Below are 19,326 nucleotides of genomic sequence, written 5' to 3' on the forward strand. Positions count from 1 at the left end.
ATACTTTCTTTTGTGATAGTGAAGAAAGGGAAGGAAAATCCCTTCTGATATTTTATTTTTTCCCAATATTCCTTGTTTTTTTTCCCATAGAGGAAACTGAAAAACTTCCTTATTTTATCCACTTCATCTCACCTCCATCTTTGTTACTATTTGTCATTGCATTCCAGATTGCTGGACACTTTTGCCTTTCATCTGTTTTTGTATTCTCTGAACCATCATTTAAGGGTTGTATATGATGATTGTGTTTTATGTGAAGAAAGTTCAACCGTGGTCTGGCTTTTTTGAACTGTGAGAACATTCAGAACCAAACCTGTCTCCCCTGCCCATCTCCAGCTTAGCAGTGTGTGATGAGGAATTCAATGACAGATTTGGAGCTAATTTGTAATTGAAGCTATTTTGAACAAATCTGTTGTTTATTATTATGTTGATGCCTTAGGAGATTGGAACAGCACTCGAGAAATAAATTCAGATCATATTTTGTATTCTCTGAATGACTTTTGCCTAAGGATATAGCTTGAGTAGCTTGGAAATATTTTATGCCCAGGATGGGTTCCCTGCAACGTGGTCTGGTCTGTCCTGCACTGAGGCATTCCTGTTTACAGGAGAGAGATTTGCTCGGTGTCTGTGTTCAAGCCATGACAACACACAGTCCTGGGTGCAAGTGTCAGGCTTTGCTGAAGCTGCTACCCCACCTCTTTTTGGCCTTTCTCATACATCAGCTCCATGCATCTAAATCCACAGGGTTTCACTGAAATTACTCAAGGCACGTCTAGTTGGTTTTGAAAACGTGCACTGGGGCATCCCAGTCTCCACTTCCTCTTTCCCCTTAGTGCTGTGAAAGAGCCAGGTGAGTTTAAGGGCTGATGATTCTTCAGGGTCAGCCTTGAGGGCAAAATCCCTCTCTAGAGAGCCAATTCCTGCACACAACCACCCACATATAAATTAACGTTTTCAGTATTCTGTCAAAGAATTGCAGGGAATTTTGACTGTTGTAAATGTCATTGACTGCTAAGTAGTGAGTAAGTCAAGTATCAGAAATACATTGGTACAAAACAACAATATTGTATTTACTCTCTGGGGTTTTTTTTAAGCAATACTGTGTTTACTCCATCCTGTATTTACTTTCTGTTTCTGTTTTTTCAGGCAAGCAGCTCAGTAAGGGATCAGGACTGAATGAATTGCTAAATATCCACAACTCTGCAAAGGTAGTAAATGTCAAAGATCCAGAGCCTGGAACATGGACAATTAAGGTAAAGTTATTGCAGACCTCATGTATGATTTTCCTGTAGCATATAAAGGGGTTGTATAATGATTTGTTATGTTGTTTATCTTAGGTAGTCACAGCTGAGTCTGTGTTACAGTAAATGTCCTGTGATCTTGTATTTAATATTGTTATATCCCTCTTTACGTAGATAAAGCTGCATGATCCCAGCTTTCCTAAATAGATGTGGAAACAATCCTACTGGTGTAGATCCTTTCTGACTGAACTATTCTATTGTAGCAGTGTAAATACTCTATAGTCATTTTTGGGGGGGAAGGCACCCGGGTGAGGCACTTTATAGGCAGTGCTGAATGGATCCTGCTGTGCATTGTCCCTGCCCTAAGCACAGAGGTGCTTTGAAAAGGGTCATTAATTCACACACAGCCCTGGGGGAGCTCTTGATTCTGCTGCAGAACTGCAGCTACAAAAGCATGTTGAGCTCAGCAGCTCTGGGGAGAATTGTTGAATGTCTGTCTAGGACTGGGAGCTAATCAAATGAGGGACAGGGACTTTTTATATGGGCAGATAGTGATGGGACAAGAGGGAAAAGTTTTGAACTGCTGGAGGGCAGGGTTGGAAGGAATTGTTCCCTGTGAGAGTGGGGAGGCCCTGGCACAGGGTGCCCAGAGAAGCTGTGGCTGCCCCTGGATCCCTGGAAGTGTCCAAGGCCAGGTTGGACAGGGCTTGGAGCAACCTGGGATAATGGAAGGTGTCCCTGCCCGTGGCAGGGGGTGGCACTGGGTGACTTTTTAAGATCCCTTCCAATTCCATGATTCTATGACCAAAAGTGCTGAAAACTCCAGTACAGAGACAACTTGGTGGGCTGTTAAAAATGAAAAAGGTTTGGGTCCTGCTGGACATGGTAACATGAGCCACACTGAGTCCTGAGACTTTTTCCTACAATTAGTGCCAGAAGATTCACTTTTATCACTTGTTGGAGATTTCTAGGGTGAGGGATCAGTGCAGCAAACATGCAGTGCCCTGCAGCCCAGAGGGACAGGGCAGGAGGAGCCCTGTCTGCTCCTGGCTGTGTGATGTGAGCTGAGCCACTGGTGTGTGCCAGCATCCGAACGCTGGGGGAGAGTCCTGGGCTCAGTGTGGGACACCTGCAGAGCCAGCAGTCCCCTCGTGCCCAGGCTGCCACTGGTGGCATGCACTCCTGGCAGCAGGACAGCAGCCCTGCCAAGCCATTAGGCTGCTCCTGCAGCCAGGGCCTGGGAGTGTTTTGGGGGTTGGGAGGTTTTTTTAGGTTTTTTTTTTTTCTATGCTCAGCATAATGCTGTCTCCAGCTCCATGAAGAGCATGAATAAAACTTTCAAATTGATATATTTTGGGTTCAAAAAGAAATGAAGAAAATCTCTTGAATATGTAGTTGAAATATTTTAATCTAAATTGTATGAGCAAGCCACGTCATGCATTTCTTAATAGATGCCTGTATTTTGGGCAATACTTGGATGCTGTTTGCAAGACAGGAAAGCATCTTTCACAAATATGTATTTGCTCTTTTGATTATACTCATCCAGCCTGGGAGGGGAAACACTGTTGTACAGTCTCTGTAATCCATGTTCAATAACAAATGAGAAGAGACCTAAACATAATAATTGGAAAGCAGTCCTGTGTGATAAAACTAATTCCTGGTGTTTGCTTAGAGACCCCCAGCTCCTAGACATGACAGTGAGAGTTGTGTTAATTGTTATTAGGAAATAGTAAAATTTTGAGGTTATTCTGGCCTTAAAACTTGCAAATATCCAAAGGTCTGAGTAATTCATAAAGAGAAATGATTTCCCAGTATTTTTCTGTGGATTGTGTACTCGGCTTTAGTCCCTGGCTTGGTTTATTGACACAGAGATTTTAAGACTTAAGACTTAAGCTTTGTGAAAATTTTATTCACGCCATAAACTCCTTATACACATGCTCCAAGCTATAAAACAGAACTTTATCACTGAGTTGATCTAATGAAATTTTAACTGGCAATTAACGCTTGATACCTTGAGTTGTTTGGTACAATTAAATATTTCTTTATATTGTTAACAGCTGGCTTATATAAAAAAGGCTTTAGTGGTGCTATTTCTGAGGTGAAAGGCTAACTAAATAGAAGGAAATATGTTGTTCTAATCAGATAGACATTGATTAGTCATGATGTCTAATGCCTGTCCCAAGATTGTTAGTTACAAGAAACAACTGTTTAATTTGGTATTCGCATGCAGCAGTGGGGGTTACTCTGGAGTAACCTCTCTTCCAGATAGATGCAGGAGTCTGAGAATGGATCAGGTAAAACTCCAGGGAAAGCCCAATGGAAGCTTCCACCCTGAAGGGTGTAGAAGTAGGAGAGAAGGAAAAGCTACGGGTTCCTGTGCACCTTTGGCAAGTAGCAGCTGACCCTTTCTTTCTCTGCATAGAGTCGTAGGAAGTAACTTGTAATTACTTCGATTTGTCTTCTTTAAGATGAAAGACTTGCATCAAGGCAGCTGTACTCCCCAGAACATGAAGCTCAGGCTGTTCAAGGGTAATGGATGGGTGGGGATTGTTCTGATTTGTTTTTTGCTGGTTGAAGCAGAATGACAAGGGGAGGGTAGAAGGGTACAGAGCAGAGGGGAGAGGGACCTCTGCACCCTCTGCTTTCCCCTTGGCTGGGGAAGAGAAGCACCTTTAATGCATAGATTTTTCTGTTGACTTCTGATTCACTCACCCTTTTCTAGTAGAGTTTGTGATCAGGTCCTGACTTCCAGACCGCTCCCATTGCAGGCACTAGCGTGTGGCAAGGAGTTGTTGATTTGTTGGTGTGATTTACTTCCAAGACAAACTGGCTCTCTTTGCTGGCACCACAACTGTAGGGCCTGGATGTGAAAGCAAAGCTTTATTCAAGGTGCTTTTGCTTACAACTTTATCCATGAGGCTCCTCTGCGTGCTGCTGTTAACCGTGCTGGAGTCAGTCCTGAGCTCGGAGGCTGGCTCACCCTCTGTGCAGTCCCTGCAGTGCAGATTCCCTAATTCCATGTGCTGGCTGTTTTGCAGACGTCGAGCAGCGGGAGGCACTCTGTGCGCATCACGGGGCTCAGCACCATTGACTTCCGGGCTGGCTTCTCCAGGAAGCCCACCTTAGACTTTAAAAAAACATCCAGCAGGCCAGTGCAAGGTTTGTTTCCACTTTAGTCCGTGCTAAATAGCTTCAGGCCCCCAAAATCGAGTAGAGCTCTATGATGAGCTTTGTGGTAACTCCAGGGATGTTGTGGGTTGGTTCCTGGGGGGGCTTTGTACCTGTGTGACTTAAATACAGACATTGCTGTTTCTGTTACTTTTGGAGCTTCAGATAAGCACCTTGGCCCAGGGACATGGTGAGGAGCTTATAAAGAAGCTGCTATTTCAGAAAAGCCTATTGAAAATCAGTAATTTAAACTCTTCCCAGCTGGGTCTCCTCACATCTAATAAGCAGAGCTCAGCTCAGCACAATTTAGCCTTTCCCTGCTTCGTAGGTAAGAGCTGGAGTTGAATGCTGCATTTATGGGGTAGTGAGCCATGCAGATGGAATTTAATCTTTCATGTTTTAGTTGTCTGTTTTCTTTAGCACTTAAAATAGCGTGTTTTTGTTTTTCTAGGGATTCCTACCTTCATGCTGCTGAATACCACAGGGATCCTGCTTCCAGCTAGAGTAGACCGACTGGAACTTCTGAGTATTACAGGGGAACTCCTTAAGACCTTGCCTGTGAAATACTATCCTGACAGAAAGCCCTATGGACTATGGAATATTTCTGACTTCATTCCACCAGATGAAGCTTTTTTTGTTAAAATAACGGGCTATGACAAGGATGATTACCTTTTTCAGAGAGTTTCAAGTGTCTCATTTTCTAGTATTACTCCTGGTAAGAGACTAACTTGAATTGACTGTATATTTGTCTCATCTGAATCAGTTAAAATTGAGATCTTGTATGCTTTTATAACTTACACAAGTACTTTCTGTGCTGTTTCTTTCCAAAGTTGTGTCTCTAGTTCATGATGGTCAATACCTACTAAGTGGAGCTTTATCAGAAATTGAGCTTCCTTTTAATAAAAGGAAAGGATAGGATGTGTATTAATAGCTGTTAATATACTTTCTGGGGGATGTTTTCTTTCTTCAGATGCCCCCAAAGTTACAATGCCCGTGAAGACTCCAGGATATTATTTACAGCCAGGCTCTGTTCCTTGTCATGTTGAAAGCCTTATACCTTTTACTCAGCGTTTTACTAAAAATGGAGTAAAACTGGGAGTGGATCAGTTCTTCAAGTAAGTAGTGACGTTTTTTCACAGTACTGCTTCATTTCCTATTTATAGCTTATGATTTCTGTTATTATTTACTGCTATATGCTGTCTACATCCCGCTACTTCTAGTCTGTTATTTTTGGTGCTCTTTATCTGGAAAGCTGTATTTTATGGAGATATTGATAATATATATAGAGAGATATATCTATATATGACATATAGAGGAGGGTGTACACTTTGTGCATGTGATGGTGCTCTGAAATAATGATAAACTGGGTCTAAAAGTCTAGAAGGCAAATAGTTTTAATTTATATTTTTAAAAGTTATGCAAAATTGGTAACTCGCTTTGTTAATGAAACACACCTCTCACTCTGGCCCCAGTGATAAGTAGATGAATGGGCATGCATTAATTGGATTGATTTTTTTATGCCTTTCATGGGTGCCCTAGAAGTATGTCCTATGACCTGCCCTAGAAACTTTCATCTTCAGAAAATCTCTCAAAATAGCAAAATTTATGTGATGTACCAGAAGGCTCTTCAGATTTCTGTATAGAAAAATAATTATGTGCCCTTTCTCTGTAGGGTGAGAGAAGAATAATTAAAAAAAAGTTGAATTAGTTAAAATACTCATAAAATGCCCTTTTAATTCAGTTTGTTGAAACCAAAAGTGAAGTGTACACTAGCAAACAGTGTCAGCAGCCTCCTATGCAGCCTGAAGTAGCTCAGGAGCAGACTGAAGACTAAATTCTGCTTTCCCCAGCAGGTACAGCATACCCAAGTAAACACATCCTGCAGCTGCCTTGTGCACTGCTGGCAGTGGGAAATGCAGCAGCTTGGTGTGGTTTGGGTTTTAATGAGGTGCCACTGACACACAGTCAGCCCCAGCACAGCACATACTTGGGCTGCTGTGTAATGTTTTCCATTCCTTAGGTATCAAACCCCACGCTTCTCCGTGTTCTTCACACATCCAGCTGATTCGGCTGCGTTTTTCTTTTTTCTGTTACGGTGCGGATGAATGAACACATCATCCAAGTTAATTTAACAAAACATGTCTCAAGCCAAGTACTATTGGTCACAGTTAAATAGGATCTAATTCAGCTTGGCTTGTTTGCCTCTTATTTGTAGTGAAGTTCCAGGCAGGGTTAGTCCAGCTTATTAGTTCAGTGCAGATTTGAATTGCAGTGTTCTTCTGCATTGAATGAGTTTTGTTTTGGTGTCGAGATGTCTTTACTCAACTGTTTTAATATTTATTTCAAAACCAAAATGGTTTACAAGTTGAATATCATATTTCTATTGTAACAGTTGTCTATGTGAAAATATCCTTAGAATGACTACAGGTTCAGGGTTCATGAGGAGAACAGACTTTGAAATTATTTTTTTTTTCTTTGGTTCCGGAGGGTACTATCAGCTACAATAATAATTCCTAATTTTAAATGAGTAACATATGTTAGGAAGAAGAAATTTTTTTTAAATTCTATCAGCTTTGCCTTTTTACATTTCTGCGTCCTGTGGTAATGTAGTAAGAAGATTTGGATTTTGCTTAATATCCCAGTGCATTTTTGCTCAGCCTGATATAGGAGGTCAAAAGCAGTAGTTGAATGCCTTATTCCAGTGGGCAATCAGTGGGAACTGAGCACTGAAGTGCACTAAACAGCAGATCCCACCAGTCCTGCAGAGATTACAATCAGCAAAAATAAGACATTAAATTCTGACAAGAAAGGCAAGTCATGTACTTAATCAAAACAACAATCATGATATTTGTGGTTTCTATTCAAGTCTAGTAAACCATGCAGAATATATCACTCCAAACCATGTGCTAGGAAGTGAAATTAGAGGTTTCATTTCTCCCTGTGAACCACAGCCTTTTTCTGGTGATTTCCCAGCTAGGTCTGGAGCAGCATGGTGGGGGTGTCCAGGAGGTGAGGTCTGATACAACCCGAGCACCACCATGCTCTCTGCAGTGACTGAGAGAACCAGGGTTCATCTGGGCTTTGAAGTTGGAATGTTTGTAATTCCCAAGCTGCCCAGACAAACAGCCAATTGTACATCCAGTCAGCAGATTACCTACCAAATTCATTTTACTGTACAGGCAATGGTGGTGCTGGAAGGTGCTGAGTTATCCCATGAAATGTGCTGTGACTTGTGTGCAGTTACAGCTCCTCACCCAGTGCCCGTGTGTGGAGCAATGTGCTGAGCTGTTAGTCCTTGCTGCCAGTGTCAGTTTGATTTTTTTTAAATTTTTCTTTAATAGTCCACCAGAGATCTTTGTTTTGCCAAGCTGTTCCACCCCCCTGGGCACATTTCCCTTTGTGCTTCTGTTCTCAAGGCTTCCATGTTTGACATCTGGTGTGTAGCACAAGTCAGGAAGGAAGCGGAACAGGATTGCCTAACCTCACTTTTAAAATACTTTCCATGAAACAGAGGAGTTTCTCACTCGTTATTTGGAAGAAACATCACCTTACTCTTTGGTGCTGGCAGTTGCTGCCATGTTCATGTGCCAGCATTGCACTGGGAAAGGTCATAGATTTGAAGTATGATACATTAGGTTATCTAGAGTAAGTATGAGGTAAGAGGGAACAAGTAGAAAGCCATTTAAGGTCACCATACACTTTTCATTTGTGATGTGGTTGGATTGTATGTCTCATGGTGCTACAGCACTGAACTTCTGTGCATATTCCAAGTCTCTTATTCCTTCTCTATCCTTTAAGGGCTGATAAATCAATCTATTCAGACAAACAAAGGGGTCATTAATGTAGTGTTTTCCTGTAATGTGGCAATGACTTGCCAAAGCTCTCACAGATATTTTGGTGCTTATCAGTTTTGTTTATGTGCCATAGTAACAGGCCATGAAGAGCACTGGGACACTGCAGAACCACTGGTTTGCTCATTTATGTCATCCTCTATGTGTCTGTAGTTTATAAAATGTGGTTTTGAATCATGAGAAACTGAGAATGTTTTGAAGCACATGTAAGTAGCCTGTGTAGCTACAGTTTTATTCCCTCCTTGCTTTCATACTGTGTGTGATACCAACATGCTGTTACTGCCCAGCAGCCTTGGCCTTGCTGGGACCTAGGGAAAACCTGCAGTGGTTCTCTGGGGTTCTCTGGATTCCTGTACCTGTGAGTTTGGGAAGCTCAGGTGAGCACATGAGACCTTGTTGCCTTTGCTGGTAAGAGGCATGGGTTTGGTACCACGTACTGACACAGAAACTTGCTGGCATCAAGAAATGTCTTCTCAGGTGGTAAATACAACAGAGCACAAGCAGCTGAGGGAGTGACAGCAAATACACTGCCTTTGGGTATTGTGTGACAACTGCTGACTTGTTAAAGGTTTATTTTCTGGTGTGCAAGTGGGACATTCTGCAAAATCTTATGAGAAAATACCGTCCATAAAGTGACATCCAGTTTGGTTCACCAGAGGGTCTGTCCTGTCTCTTAATGACTGAGAAACTCTCCTGTGTTTGCAGTCAGGAAACCAGGCTGGTGTAGCTCTTGGTTCCCTGAGGGATTCAGTGAATGCCCTTTTCTCCTGCAGAGAATCATCCAGCATGAGCTGGGACATTGCCCAGGTGTCTGTGTCCGACGAGGGCTTTTATGAGTGCGTGGCCACCAGCACGGCGGGGACAGGACGCGCGCAGACCTTCCTCGATGTGTCAGGTGCGTCCCAGCCACCCTGCTGGGGAGGATTACTTGGGCTTGAACACTTCAGAAAAGCACATGGGGCTGATGTATTTTATCGGCCTCTCTTAATTTTAAGTGTATTTTTAATTACTTTGTGTTTTCCTCACCCGTGTCCACAAGGGAGCTGAGGTTTATTCAACAAACCTGTTTTAAGTATCAAAGTTGGTTTGGTTTTAATTCCTGCAATCAGTTGGACTTGCAGAATAGATCTGACCTGTAGAATCCAAAGCTTAAATCTCTGATTTCAATTGTTCTCATTTTTATTTCACTTTGTAGCAATTGTATCTTGGCTTGATTATATGTATATGTTTCCTGATAGACAAGGAAGTATGAAAGTTGTGTTCAAATTTCTGCTTTTTTACAATACAAAATTCTGTAACTTTTTGGAAATCTCATCTATTACCTTGAATTTCTTAAAAGTGGTAATAAAGATGAGGAAGTAAACTGAATGAGGTAAAAATAGGGCTAATCACAAAGATTATTTTGAATAAACAGTAGGCTTATTTCTGTCTGTGGATAGATGAGACCTCTGCCTGTACTACAGCAAATTTTGTCACTTAATTTTTCACAGTTGCAATGCAGACAGAGTGAGAGGGAAAAATAATTTCTGGTTTGTAGCAAAGATCCATTCTATATAGCCTTGTGTTGGTCAGATATGAGTCTTACAGCAAAAAGCTGTTGCTGGCAAGCTGGGAGAACACTGAAGCAGTGAATTTTCTGTGACAGGGAGGAATGGGAGAACTCAGAACAACAGGGTTTGACTCAGGGTTTCCTTTAATGGCTTGAAATTAATGTTTTCTTGCCCCTTATCTCCTGCAGTAGCTACTCCAGGTAAATTAACCTGGATTATGAGTCACAGAATCACAAAACAATTCAGACTGGAGGCACCTTTGGAAATTGCCTAGTCCAATTCACTCAAAGAGAATTGGCTTCTAAGCTTGATTATGTTTTTCAGGAACTTTTCCAGTTAGTCTTTGAATATTCCCAAGGGTGGAGATTTCACAAGTTCATGGGCAGCCCTCAGTGCTTAATTACCCCCACTAGGAAAATATTTTGTATATCTGGTCAGAATTTCCTCTGCTGCATGTTATGAACAAAGGATGAACAAAGACTCTCATCTTTTTCTTTCCTCTCCTGTGCCCTGAGAAGACTCTAATTGTGTATTCCATAAATCAGTCCTCTCAGTGTGAAGAGAGTGGCTCCAAAACCCTTCACCTTCCTTTTTCCAAGCAAAGATATTCCTTTCTTTGTACTTTGAGCAAATGCAAAGAAGCCAGTGTGATAGCATTGATTTTATGCAAGGCAAGGTTTGTAGAGAAAGAGCCCTCCTGTGCCAAGGGATGAATTTGAGGAGAGAAACATCCTTTTATTCACATGAAGTAGTGAGTAGAACAGAACAGTAACATCTGTGCTTACCCAAGTCCTGGTTCTAGAGCACTAGTTTATATTTTGGCCACAAAAATCCTTCAAGAAGAAAGAATATTCCCAGATGCTTGTTTCAAACCATGGCTTGGAGGGCAAGAAATTGTGGGCATAAGGATTCTCAGTCTAGAAATGGCAATCATTCTCCTCATCAAAGAGAAACGTGAAAGAGAATCCTGACCTTTTTCTTGTGATGTTTGTAGCACTTGAAAGCCAAGAGTAATAAGGGAAAAAAAATCCCATATCCCCTCGTTTACAAAGCACAAGTGATGGCCTGGAACTGAGTCATTGTGTAAACATGGCTATTTGTTCTCTTCAGAGCCCTGCAGAGTATTAATGGGAGATACTTTGAAATCCTTGTGTACAAATATTTGCAAGAAAATTACTTGAAATTTCTTCTTGGAGCAAACAGTCTTTTCAAGTGTTCTTGGTTTACCCAACTGACAGACAGTATATCACTGATAATCCATTCTGGCCACTGCTGTGTGAAAGGTATTGGAGCTGTGCCAACATTTTCTCATTTCACGGAAAGCAAACACTTGAGTTTGACTTTGTTTTACTCTTATTTAATCTTTAAAATGTCAAATGGCTCATTAGCTTGTGCAACACCCTAAATGAAGAGCCAGAAAAGTGCTGGGGGATGGCTGAGTGTGAGCACTGCTGTGGGCAGAGGCTGGGGTAGTCCAAAACTTGTGTTGTCCCACAAGACTGGCAGTCAAAAGATGGGAATTCCAGTCCTGTACTGCTTCATCTCTCTCTTTTCTGAGTTCAGGTAGCATATTTCATAATAAGTGTGTGGAAAGCAGTAGAAGATTTGTTTCTCCCAAACATCCCCAACCTAAAAGTAGAGGGGAGAAGCTCCTTTCAGTAAGCAAGTGTAGCTTTCCCTGACTCTCCCCTGCCTGGGTTAAAGTCTATGGATTTGGCAGTGGGGGCGATTGCTGTGGGGACTGTGTTTGCAGGGAGGCAGAGCTGCACACCCAGTGCACAGTGCTGTGCAGGGATCCAGCATGGAGCTTGTGAACCTCATCTGAGACCCCCCAGGAGACCTTGAGGAGGAGGATTTATGGCTGGTTCAGACCTTAGGAGTAACTTTAACCCTTTTTTTATTTATCTGTAATAAATACAGATTTTTATTTTTGTTTATCCCTGTTATCCTTGCTTTTTTTAGGATAGTTGTGTTTTAGTGTGTACTGATAAAGATTTGGTCTTGCTCTTACAGCTGTCTCATTTCTGCACAAGCATCCCTCTCAAAGTATTATTTATTGTGGAGTTTTCTTTGTTCAAGAACCAGTCTGGGTAAAACCAAATGGAATAGATACGTGATATCTTTAATGGGAAGGCATAAACTCATAAATAATGCATTTTCTTTCTTGAAATGTTTCCTCCTTGGTCAGTAATATCTCAAAGAGGAGCAGAATGACTGCTGCTATTTTAAGCATCTGTGGTTTCAAATAATTTCAGTAGAAAATTACTGCATCTGCTTTCTTCTGGGAGCATGATAGAACTGTACAGGTGGGTCAGGTAAAAAGCAGATAAATACTGGGAGTTTCAACATAAAATACATACAGGAAAAGATAATGAATTTCCCAGAGAGATGAGTGGAAGTGAGAATTGAAGGGTGTTGTATGTAGCTGCAGGAATTCCTCCTGCCTGGCTGCCAGAGTTCATCCCATATACCCAGGGACAGCTGGTGTGCAGCAGTGCAGTGCTGCCTGAGGTCACTGTGGGCTCCAAGAGCTGGGGCTGGGACCCCAGGCCCCCCTGGAGCTGGTACCACTGGCATGGGATTCCTAAACTCCTGCTGTGACTGCAGCAGCTGGCACCCAGTCTATTTACACCAGTCGCCCAGTAGCTGGCACTTAATATTTTCAGGGATACAGAGAAGGAACAGGGACTAAGGTTACTCTGGGAGACTTAAAGAAGGGATTTACTAGTGAGAGAATAAGCTGTGCTGGTTGGGCCAGAGCTAGGGCAGGCAGGACACTGACTGGTGGTGCTTTACAGGGGACAGGCCCCTTTTATGCCCCTTCCTACCTATTCCTCCCTTTTCTCCTCTCTGATTCACTTCCCTGCATATTCCTTCATGAGTTTGCCAGCTGGCCCTCAGCCCCACCATAGCAGGGACCTTGGGTTTGTGTTCTTATCAGCTGCACAGTCTGGGCTGGCCCCTCTGCAGTGATGCTGGTAACTTTTGGTGCCCTTCAATCAGCATGGGGAGGAGTGGCTGTTGGCATTGTCTGCTGTCTGTCAGGGCTGTCTGTGTACTGTGTTTATTACCTCCCTCTTTCTTACTCTATTCTATGAAGTCCTTAATCAAATAAGAGCATGGATGCTTTCTCCTTCCACATTTTTGTATAGAATCCATCATGAAAAGAACTCAGTAATGGTGCTAGCACTAATGGTTTTAACTTGGTTCCATTGCTGCTGCTGGAAGAATTTCCTACTAACATATTTTCTTCCGTATACAACCTGTAAAAATCTACTGCATAGTTCAAATGCCGCCAGGTGGGGTCACACCTGGAGCAGAGATCAGACTCGGAGGCTGTGGTGGTCCTGTCTCCCTCCCATTGCTATGACACTATCCCTTAAAGAACACAGAGCTGCCTCTTCTCATACAGGATGTGGTAGTTGGGATCTAGACCAGGTGTGTCCTTGTGATGTGAGCTCCTGGCAGGTAGCTCAGCATCACAGAATGAGGCTGCTGCCCTGCGTTCTGTTAGTGGCTTCACCATGGGAGATGAACCCAGATATTAAACCTGAATTCTTAAATAATTAAATATTAAAACTACGCTATAAAGGTCCTTGTTGCGCGGCGTGCCTGCAGCCGTTTACCAGGACGCACAGACAAGGTTGTCTCACACCTTTGCCGTCCCTTGCAGAGCCGCCGCCCGTGCTGCAGGTGCCCGCGAACGTGACGGTGCTGCCCGGGGCCGGCGCCGTGCTCAGCTGCCTGGTGCTGAGCGCCGGCCGCTACAACCTGACGTGGCAGCGGCACGGCCGCGATGCTCGCCGGCTGGACCCGCTGCGCCTGCGGCTGCTGCCCAACCAGTCCCTGGAGCTGAGGCCGGCCCGGCTGTCGGATGAAGGCAGCTACAGCTGCACTGCTGCCAACGAGGGCGGCTCCGCCACGGCTTCCGTCTTCCTCACCGTGCAAGGTAAGGGCGGCGCGCCGCGCTTGGCGGGGCTCCTGTTGGAGCAGCTTGCGCGCAGCTTCGGGCAGACTCATCCTTGGGAGTGTCCAAGGATGGATGGAGCTCGGAGCGAGCTGGGATAGTGGAAAATGTCCCAGCACGTGGCGCGGGGTGGAACTAGAGGGGCTTTAACATCCCTTCCAACCCATTGTGTGATTTCATTAACAATCAGAACTAAAAAAGGCAGCGTAAGTGAGACCAAACAAATCTAGGTCTGGGCTTTTGCTGTGTATCAGGAACAAATTTAAAAGAAAAAAAATATAAATGCAGTAAATGGTATTGGAGCAAATATTTTTAAAATTTTCAAGTAACGCAGGGGGTTTTTTTTCTATTTGCTTTGATTATGTGGAGATTTGAACCTTGGTTCTTGGTTCACCTGTCTATGGCTGAGAAGAGACAAAACTCAAAACTGCATAGAAAGAAAATGATTCTGTCACTTGTAGGTGATTCCAACAGATTTCTGCTTGTGATGCTGCTGGGTCATGTTCTGTGAAGAGGAGGACATTGATTAATTAACTTTTCTGCTCTAATTCTAGTAATTTGTTAGCTAATGGAAAAATAGAATTATGGAAAAAAGAAATTTTGAATTGAATAGCTTGACCTAAGGTGCTCCAAAACAGTCGAAAGTGGAGTTGTAACACTTATTAAAGGGATGTAATTTTTCCTGTATTGGTTACCAAGGTATAATAAGTAGGTGTGGAACAACTTGTGTAGGGCCTAGTACAGCAGAATTAATCGCGTTTTTTCAATATCTGTTTGAATTACCCTTAGATTGCTACAGCAGAGCTTTAACTTAATTTCTAACTAACTTAGATTTCTCTAACCTGAACTTTTAACAAAGGCAAAAGGAAAAAAGTAATAAAAAAACCTCAACCTCCACGCATTTGGAAAACCTAGTTTTGAATCGTACAGAATTTTTCCATCAAGACACTCATTCAAGCATGTCAGAGGTATCAAGAGAAGTGCCTTTCTCCCTTGTTCATCTCTTCCTGGCATTTAGGTTTTCCTCCCTAATATCTGTAGCTCAGCTGGGAGCTTTCATACAATGACCACATTGCTTCTGGTAATTTTTTTCTAGTAAAGCTGAAGATGTTCTAGTGCTGCCACAACAGAATACTGAGTTTCAAATCACTTATATATGTAGAATGCTTGTATCAAATAGTTGGGAATTACATTTTGGCTGGTCCTGGTAGTGGTAACAGCTTTCAAACGTGTTTGAGAGAACCCTCTTGGGCAGCTCAGAGTCGAGTTTTCTTTGTTTTTTGTAAACGATGCTTAGAACAGAATAAATACATAGGAAACACTAAACTGCAGCTGAATTCAACTTTTGCAGTGCCTGCCTCTTTTGTTTGGAAAAAGTAATTTACTGTCAGCCTACCTGATGGCTGCATGTGGGAGCTGAATGGTATCTGAAGGGTTTGCAAGTACTGTTCCTTGTGATCATTTTAATTTTCTTGGACAGAATGATTTCCATCAGACTTCTGGGGGTACTCAGTGTGTGATTGTCATGTACAACTTGTGGTGCTTGTTAGGGCTTGAAATAGTTTTCAGAAAACAGTTTTTATTTGGCAGCAAAGAGTAAAGGGTGGCCAGATGTAAAAGCTACAGCTTTATGGGCTTGTCACTATTAACATGCCAAAGAGGGAAATTTGAAATCTTGTTGACTGATGGAGATGGCTCCGTGCTTTGTGTAGATGTAAGTAATTCAGAACGTCAAATTGAATTTATCCTGATGCCCTTTATTATTGTTGGACCAGCTCCCTGTAGATCTCTGAATTTTGGATCATAAGAGAATAAACACTGCTTTCATCCTTGTTTTCTCTCTCATGAGGAAGTTAAGGCAGAGAACAAATGCTGGTGGCTCTAAAAATAACCCAGCATCTGCTTTTCCTACTGAGGAAGGTTGTAGTGAACCCTTGTTTTGGAAGTGTTGGGTTTGATGCTGCTGTTTCTGGAAGGGAACATTCACGTGACTCCTGTGCCAGCAGCTGTGCAAATACAGCCTGGAGTCTTTGTGGGGCTGACTTTGTGCCCCAGCTGTGTGCTCTGTGCTCAGGAGAACAACACTGTGTCCCCAAGCCTCTCACTGCTCCCCACGGCCAGGACACAGGTAGGGCACAGCCCTGTGTGGAACTCGGGCCTCTCTGTAGGCTGGGGTGCTGCCCAGAGCACTCTGGAAGCTCCTGGAATACAGTTTGATAAATCCCAAGGAGTCTTGATGCCCACTGAGTGCTAGGACTAAAAAGTATATGCTCAAATTTGGAGTTGTGAAAAGTGGCTATGTAGTGTGAGTTGCTCCAGTCGTCCCATCAGGTCAGTCTTGTATGGAAACATAAATGAGTTTATGAGGGGATTCCTTACTTCTTCAGGTGCCTAGAGGAGTATATTGCAGCTGTGTGAGGCTGGAGATTGGCCAGGAGTGTGAAACATTGGTGATCCTATGTATTTTTCAATATGTTTGTCACTGATGACTGGAATTCCATGAACATTTAAACCTTTTCTTTCTGTTTTTGTTACAGCCTGGTAGGTGAAATGTGAGTTTGCTATTTGCCTATTTTTTAGGCTCAATTAATATAGCATATGGTGAAAGCTTGATGTTTTGTTTGTGGTGTTTTCAAATATACATCTCAGTAATATTGATTTCTGGGGGGGATGTAGGAATTTGCATGCTTTTTAAAAAAATTGAAACAGTATGTACGCATGGTGAAGAGATTGATTTGTGGTGGCTTTTTTGTTTCCTTCTTCCCCTTGAAGAATTTCAACTACACCATTAATCCCCGGAAATTTGGGTGATGCTAAATGTGATTTTATGATAATCTTGGTTTTTCATGTGTTCTGGTATAAGAGTGTTGCATTGCTGGCCCATGCCCGTGGGGACAGGTGACAATTGCGATGAGTCAGCATGGAAGAAAAAAGAGCAGGTGTCAGGTCTTGGGTGGAAAATCCTTTGTTCTTCTTCCCTGTAACACAGGAGCTCTCCTGAATGCAGCCAGAGACCAAGACCCCCAACAAGGGGTGAACACAACTTGTGAACTCCCAGATTAACATTCTAGAAACAGTGTAACTAATCATAAGTGGCAACATAACTCTTATTTACATAGTCACTCCCATGACCCCGAGTGCACAAACGTTAACTCTCCCTAACTTAACAATGTCCCCGAATTTAGGGTGTTGCTTTCCACAGTGTCAGGCTGATCCCGGCTGTGGCTGGCTCACTGGCCAAACTAGACCCAGACTGGGTCTGTACTTCAGAGCAGACCAGGAAGGGGTTATCTTGATTATTGCAACTTTCCTTTACCCCTGCAACACAGCTGTGTAATGGGGAGAGACTGTGGCTTGTGTTTAGGTTGGGATTAGTGGAGATGTTATGAGTCAGTAATCTGAATTCTGGCATTGGGTTAGCAAGCGGTGAAATCAGCGTCCTGCTCAAGTGCATCTTTTTATGTGAATGTATAGGCGAAATAAAATCATACATGCTGTAGTTACTGTTCTCTTCACACCATAGTGGGTTTCCTACATCTTATTATTTAAAAGTATTCAAGTGCCTGTCTGGGATCACCATCACAGCACCTTTCAGCACCTACTTGCAGGGAGCACTGTTAAACAATGCAGTGTCCAGCCACACCTGCAGGAAATAAACAGATTTATTGTGTGCTTCACCTGAGTCAAGTGTCTCCTTTGGGCATTGAAGAGTTGTCATTGCTGTAATAAGAGTTGTGCAAGTGCTGTTTGGCCAAGCCAGGGGGTGACAGGAGTGCTGTCCTGCTCTCTGAAAAGCTGCCTTAGATGGGCAGTGGGGAAAAGTGGGTCCCGGTGCTGCCTGGGGAACATTCTCCTGGGGGACTGCTGGGGGCACTTCCCAGTGCCCAGAACTGGAATACAGCTGAAAATAAAAAAAAAATAGCCCAGGAGACAGCGTGTGTGACTTGGCTCAACAAAGCAATGCTGATACTCAAGTACATCCCAGCCAGGAGCAGAAACCAGGTCTGGATGAACACAGTGGGGTTTCAGCATGAGTGTACTACTATGTGGAAGAACTCCAGGGAACAGACTGCCCAGATGGATGAAAGGAGAATTACCTTTGTGGCATAACTCTGATTTTTTTTCCTGCTCTTTTCTCTGAAAAGATACAATACAGAAATAAATACACTGGTCTTTCAGATCTCTCTCTAACTGATGGTGTGAATATTGCTCACTTAGGTCTGTGAATGCATGCTGTGATAATGGGCAGAGGAGCTGGTTATACTGCTCTGCAATCTTTAAATACTGTGAAAATGAGGTCGAGAATAAAACTGAAGTACTGCTGCTTCAGTTGCTATTTCAAATCTAAAGTTAATTAAATGCAAGGTGTCTGTACTAAAAAAAATCAAAAACAGTTTAGGGCCTTTTGTGCCTCTCTCTAGGCTGTTCTTTAGAACTATTTGAGGCTTGGAGCAACCTGGTCTGGTGGAAGGTATCCAGGCACATGATAGAATAAATAATCTTTAAGGTCCTTTCCAACCCAGACCATTCTGTGATTCTCTTTCTTTACTTGCAACATGTGGGTGCCCCTCTGCAGACTACCAGGACAGGGGATGCTACAGGACAGCACACCCTGCACCTTGGTGGGGATGAGAAGGGACTGGGAATGGCATCACTGGGAATTTGGTAGCTAAGTAAGGCAACTGACAAGTGAATAAGGCAAGATTATTTGTCAAGGTGATGCTAATTTTTAGTTAGGTTCCCTTAGTTGACGCCAGAAAAACAGATGAGTGTGACTGGCCAATTGATGCTGAAGGCTTCTTTTTGTTTATCCCTCTTAATATCTCTTATGGAATCACAGAATGGTTTGTGTTGGAGACGCCTTAAAATCCATTCAGTGCCACTCTCTGCCATGGACAGGGACACTTTCCACTATCCCAGGTTGCTCCAAGCCCTGTCCAAGCTGGCCTTGGACACTTCCAGGGATGAGGATCCACAACCTCTCTGGGTTAAAAATGACTGAATTCTATTGAGTTCACCAATTGCTTTTCTAGTGAAAGCTCCCCTGAAATCCGTAACATGCTTTACAATTGTTAACACTGCAGATTCACTTCTCTTCCACTTGTGTGTCTGCACATATATCGTGACTTTCATTCTTATCCCACAGCTTACATTCTGACAATTGAGCTACCTGAAGGTTTATGGGCTTTAGTGTCCAGTAATCTGAATAAATGTCACAGAATCACAGAATGGTGTGTATTGGAAAGAACCTTAAAGCTCAATTAGTTCTGACCCCTGCCATGGGCAGGGACACCGTCCACATTGCTCATTGTCTAGTGTTTGCCAGAATTGGCTCTCCTGCTGCTTTTTAAACCTCAGGAAGGCCAATATCTGAATTCTGACCTAATGCCTCTTATAAAGGTGGTTTAGTCTGAGACTTTGATTGACTATGTCAGTGGAAACAAGTAGGCTCTGACCTTCATTGGGTTGCTTTCTCACCATGGAGCTATTTGAAAATGGGAATATCATAACCTGTGTTTTCTAACAACACATTTTAAATTGCTGCTTTTAAT

The 19,326-nt window shown here is 42.9% G+C and overlaps 1 protein-coding gene across 1 annotated transcript in view; it reads left to right on the plus strand.

Moving 5' to 3' along the window:
- HMCN1 (hemicentin 1) overlaps positions 1 to 19,326 on the plus strand; it is a 165,482-nt gene that overhangs the window by 43,443 nt on the left and 102,713 nt on the right. The window contains exons 6-11 of the mRNA XM_088170182.1: positions 1,144 to 1,250; positions 4,277 to 4,397; positions 4,858 to 5,121; positions 5,377 to 5,521; positions 9,031 to 9,152; positions 13,481 to 13,756. Coding sequence (XP_088026308.1) covers positions 1,144 to 1,250; positions 4,277 to 4,397; positions 4,858 to 5,121; positions 5,377 to 5,521; positions 9,031 to 9,152; positions 13,481 to 13,756 — 1,035 coding nt within the window. The remainder of the gene's footprint in view (positions 1 to 1,143; positions 1,251 to 4,276; positions 4,398 to 4,857; positions 5,122 to 5,376; positions 5,522 to 9,030; positions 9,153 to 13,480; positions 13,757 to 19,326) is intronic.

This window comes from Sturnus vulgaris, chromosome 9 (assembly GCF_052056855.1).
Source record: "Sturnus vulgaris isolate bStuVul1 chromosome 9, bStuVul1.hap1, whole genome shotgun sequence".
NCBI classification, from domain to species: domain Eukaryota; kingdom Metazoa; phylum Chordata; class Aves; order Passeriformes; family Sturnidae; genus Sturnus; species Sturnus vulgaris.